The sequence below is a fragment of the Nicotiana attenuata genome, unplaced genomic scaffold (genome assembly GCF_001879085.1).
Source record: "Nicotiana attenuata strain UT unplaced genomic scaffold, NIATTr2, whole genome shotgun sequence".
In the NCBI taxonomy this organism is placed as follows: domain Eukaryota; kingdom Viridiplantae; phylum Streptophyta; class Magnoliopsida; order Solanales; family Solanaceae; genus Nicotiana; species Nicotiana attenuata.
In genome coordinates, this window is record NW_017671816.1 from 123,110 (window position 1) to 128,098 (window position 4,989).

General features: G+C 34.5%; 1 protein-coding gene across 1 annotated transcript; it reads left to right on the plus strand.

Moving 5' to 3' along the window:
• The first annotated feature begins 2,133 nt into the window (after positions 1-2,133).
• Positions 2,134-3,363, plus strand: LOC109210379. The gene has a single exon (XM_019373780.1). It carries the CDS (start codon positions 2,296-2,298, stop codon positions 2,935-2,937), a length of 642 nt encoding a protein of 213 aa, XP_019229325.1. The 5' UTR covers positions 2,134-2,295; the 3' UTR covers positions 2,938-3,363.
• The last annotated feature ends 1,626 nt before the right edge of the window (positions 3,364-4,989 follow it).

Genomic DNA, 4,989 nt, shown 5'->3' on the forward strand with positions numbered 1-4,989 from the left:
ATACATTTTTTTTATAAAACAGTAAAATTCAATAAAATACACTGAATACAAATAGAAATAAAATGAATACAACCAATAAAATATACTAAATACAACTGTAATTACATGTATTAGGAACAACTAAAATACTGTTAATACAAATACATTTGATTACACTAGCGAATACAGTAAATACAAACATTGAATCTAATGAATGCAACAGTAAAAAAATTTGAAACACACTAAATACAACAATTATATACAACTGAATAATCATTCTAATTAATTGCGTTGATAATGAGGCATGTTAGAATTGATTTCGTTGAGTTATATTAGGAGTGTGTCATGTTAATTGATATTATTTCCGTTATTAGATAGCTGGACAGACCTATTTTTAAGGTGGTTGACGTTACTGTATTCATGAATATATGGTGCGAATACATGTGAATACATGCGCGTATAGCTGGACTGCCCAAGTTTTAGGCGCTTTTTGTTGTTGTATTCATGAATACAACATCGCGAATACAGCGCATACACTACCGTAACAACTGAATAATAGCTATAGGAATATATATAATAGCTATAAGAAATTAATAGCCACTAAACAATAGTAATTTCCGAAAACTTCTCTTAATTTATAGATGGTACAAAATATGGGCCCATATATGGAGACATGTACATCTAACAACTTAAAAAATTTAAAATTTAAAGACCTCAAATGAAACTTAAAAATAAAATGATTGCTCTCAAGTAGGGGTGTTCATGGATCGGTTTTTTTCTGAAAAGAAACTAAACCAAGTAAGTCGGTTTTTCAAATATTAGAACCAAACCAAACCAATTAAGCCGGTTTTTCTCGATTCGGTTTATGTCGGTTTTTCGGTTTTTTCGGTTATTTGTCGGTTTTTCTTAAATATAAGACATACACTACCAAACACATATTCCGGCGACCATATTTTCAATGTAACACTATCAAATCAATTGTCCTTTGAGAAATATATTATTTACCAAGATATATTGATGATAATTGAATCAAATAGTGATGAACAATTTTAAGGACTCAATTAAAAATATGTTAGTTTTAACACGAAATGAATTCTTACACTAAAAAAAAAAAACTACCAATCAAACTACAATGTAAATGTAAAGAACTATATTAAAAGTGCAAACTATTAACATTTACCATAAATTTTTTGAAACTTTGTATAACAATATATATATATATATATATATATATATATATATATATGTGTGTGTGTGTGTGTGTGTGTGTAATAATAAATTTGAAATAGCTACTCCTATAGTCGGTTTGGTTCGGTTTTTTTCTGACTAAAACCAAAACCAAACCAAATCTAATCGGTTTTTAAAATTCAAAACCAAAACCAAACCAAACCAAACCAAAAATATCGATTTTTTTGGTCGATTTGGTTTGATTTTCGGTTTGGTTCGATTTTTCGGGTTTTTATGAACACCCCTATTCTCATGTCTCAAGTATCATTTGAATTTGAAATGATAAATAAGTTTGAGTGGGCTGTCTTTTATTTCGCGGTCCTTATATATTAATTTCTGCACTATATAGTAAAGATTATAACTTCGAAATACATAAAATCAATTTTACTTCGAGCAGAAAATTAGAGTTGTGTTTGGACATGAATATAATTTTGAGTTATTTTTGAATTTTTGTGAGTGATATGAAGTGAAAAATTTGAAAAATTCCGAAATTTATTGCCAAGTGAAAGTTGAAAATTTAATGGCCAAACACTAATTTGGAAAAAAATAATTTTTTTCTGAAAAAAGTGAAATATTTTATGGCCAAACGGCCCCTTAAGTTCCTTCTCGCATTCGCAGTTCAGTTATGCAATTCACGTAATTCGCACCAAATCATAGCAAGGAATTTTTCAAAAAAAAAAAAAAAAAGATACGTCCATGTGGCATCCTTCTTTTATCCTCTCAAATTAGCAGTTGCAATGAAACGGCTCATAATACTGTCGCATTAACCAGCCGTTGGATCGGAATCCTTTAAACAAACCCTACTCAGGTTAAATCATAACCATGGTTAGCTTAACTAGATGGCAAAGAATTTGCTAACCACATCCTTATACTTTATGTTATTTACACGGATACCCTTCTCCTTCTCCTTGCTATAAATTTAGGCTTTGAGACACGCTAGGTTTGCCAAACTGAAGAGCCTAAGGGCCCTTTAGAAGAAATCTATAGAAACAAAATTTGTTTATTATAGATTTCTTTTACCAGCTTCCTTTTTCTCTTTTTCTTCTTCCAAAAAATTATAGTAAAAAAAATAAAATCTTACTGTCTTCAATGGCGACATCTTCTAGAAGATCAAGCGGACCGGTTTTGCCGATTAGATCGGCCTTCCAGAGGTCTATCTCACCGACTGGCCGGTTTTGCAACTCAACGACGGCGACTGATACGTCACCGTTTTCGTCATTTGCTTCTTCGACGAGTTCTAGCTTTTGCTCGTCTAGTTCCACAGGTTTTTTCCATCGATCGGCGTCTCCGACGCGCGTGAACCTTCACGGTTTTGCTCCACTGGCTCCTACGCCTTCTGTTAAGTTCTCGATCGACAGATCTATATCTCCTCATCGTTCGATGGCGGTTTCTTCCCGAGATCAAGTGGTTCGAAAGCAGAACAATAATCCGCTGACAAAACTTCCAAAAAGGACGTGTATGTGCTCTCCTACAACGCATCCTGGCTCGTTCCGGTGTAGTTTGCACAAGAATATGAATACTGCTCCGTCGATGTATTCGCCTAGCCGATTGAATGCTCGGCGTTCGGCGATGACGAACTCGCTGGTTCGTATTGGTACTGTTGAAGGAGATCTAGTGAAGCGTGCTTTAGCAGCTCTTATACGGCCTTCGTCGCATCATCAGAGGCGTAGAGCCGATTTCCAACCTCGTCCCAGCCGGCTTTCCAGGATGTCCAAAGCTGAGGATCTGTGATGTTGTGTTTAGGTTACAGGTTTGATATTTTTATATTGGTATTTGAAGCTATTCAGTTGAGAGTTTCCGGCGACGGCGTCAGATCCCGGCTGCGGTTTTTATAGTACTCCGGCGAATCGAAGGCCCTGGAAGTTTTGATACTCCGGCGAAGTTGAAAAAACAACAAAAATTCTCCCTTGTACATATGATTTGCAGCAACTGATTGCAATCGAAGGACTTTTTGGACTTTTTTTTTCAACATCCATTTAAACAAAACAGTAACTAAAGCAAACGAACTATTGATTAAAATCTGAGTTAAAAATGAATTTAATGTGTTTTGAGCAATTTGTGTACGAATTGTTGTGTAATGGAGAGTTGCGTGACTCGTTTGGTTTTGTCTACGTTCGCAGCTTTTGTTTATCCCATCGTGCTTGCCGTTCACCGTGCCGTTATGCTTGCCGTTTCCCGTCCGTTAGCCGTGAATTGCGTTCGTCGTCATCTTTGCGTTGTGTTTCTTCCGAGGTACTCCTTTTACTTTTTATTTTATTTGTATTAGGTTATTTATATTTATTTTATTTGTTTATTCTTTATCTGTTAGTTGGATATATTAATTGTTTTTTCTCTTTTGGTTATTTGGCAGGATTGGCGTGATCGATTCAAGTCGTGGAGTTGAAGTTTGATTATGGACTTGGACTTGGTATTTATTTATTTATACCTTCCATTAAAGGTGCACTACTTCCTTTACGTTGTTTTCGGAGCGAGGGACGGTGTTTGCTGGACTTTGAAGGACCGTGAAATGAACGATGTTTCTATTGGACAATAAAAAGATCTTAAGATAAATAGGATAATTAAAAATTATAAAAGAAAAGGGGAATAGAATATTACAGAAAATTAAGTGGGGAATACGAAGTTTTATAAAAGCAAACACTGGAAGATGGGAGGCCAGGCTGGCTATGAATTGGAGTGTGTGGGTGTGGCCCAAATTGGACAAAACAGGTTATTACAATGCACTTTTCTGGAAGCTGGTGTGAGGAATAAAAGGGAAAGGAAAAATGATTGAGTGGCCAGAGAAAAAAAATGATTGAGCTGGAGGTGGAAAAGTTTTAGAAGAACTAGAACATTCTGAAACTTACACAAAAAAGTTGCACAAGCTATTAACAAAATTTTTGCTCTTATTGTCCACATTCCGAGGCCTTGATAGGAAGGTCTGGAGGTTTAACATTAGGGTTGTAGGTTAGGAGGTATTAGCACTTTCCTTACTTCGTTCCGGAGATGAGGCGTGGTTGGATTAGGGTTGATCTTAGATAACTTGCAGTTTAGGCTAAATATGCTCTGTACTTGCTGTTTATCTTAGTCCTGGGTAAGGGTATTAAACGGGTGGGCCGGGCTGGGCTGGGTTGGCTTTTTTTGGACCCGTACAGGTTATGGTCCGGGCCGGTTACGGGTTAGGGCTAAACGGGTTTAACGGGTTCGGGTTCATCCGGGTAAAAATTGAACCGTAAGGGTTACGGGTTGAGGGGGTCGGGTCGGGTCGGGTTTAGTGTATTTTTTTTTGTATTTTGTATAACTATTGTAAGTTATATTACTACTTTGTATTAATATAAAGAATACAAGGAAGATGGGAAAAAATTACACTTATAAATTGCAAGTGCTACATTTTCTTCAAAATTACAAAATTAAAATTTGCATTTAAAAAGTAAATTAATATCTTATGTATTTTTATTGTGTACTAAAATATATTTAATGCCTATCTTATGTATTTTTACATTGTATCAACTATCAAGTTGTTTACTTGATGTATATTTATGATTTGATCATTTATATCCTAAATATATACACTATATTTTTTATAACCTAGGATCCGGTATTTTACCTTATATAATACTCCTATATGATTTAAATTATATTTCTTTCATTTTAAATACGTATAAAATATATACGTAGGGTATAATCAAGNGTATAAAATATATACGTAGGGTATAATCAAGACTTATAAAATATATACTCAAAGCAATTTCCACCGTAAAACATACAAAAAAGTGACAAAAGTATTCCACTATTATTACATGTATC

Bases quoted from the DNA above. Each gene is read 5' to 3' on its own strand.
- LOC109210379 (XM_019373780.1), top strand. From the start codon at position 2,296: ATGGCGACATCTTCTAGAAGATCAAGCGGACCGGTTTTGCCGATTAGA.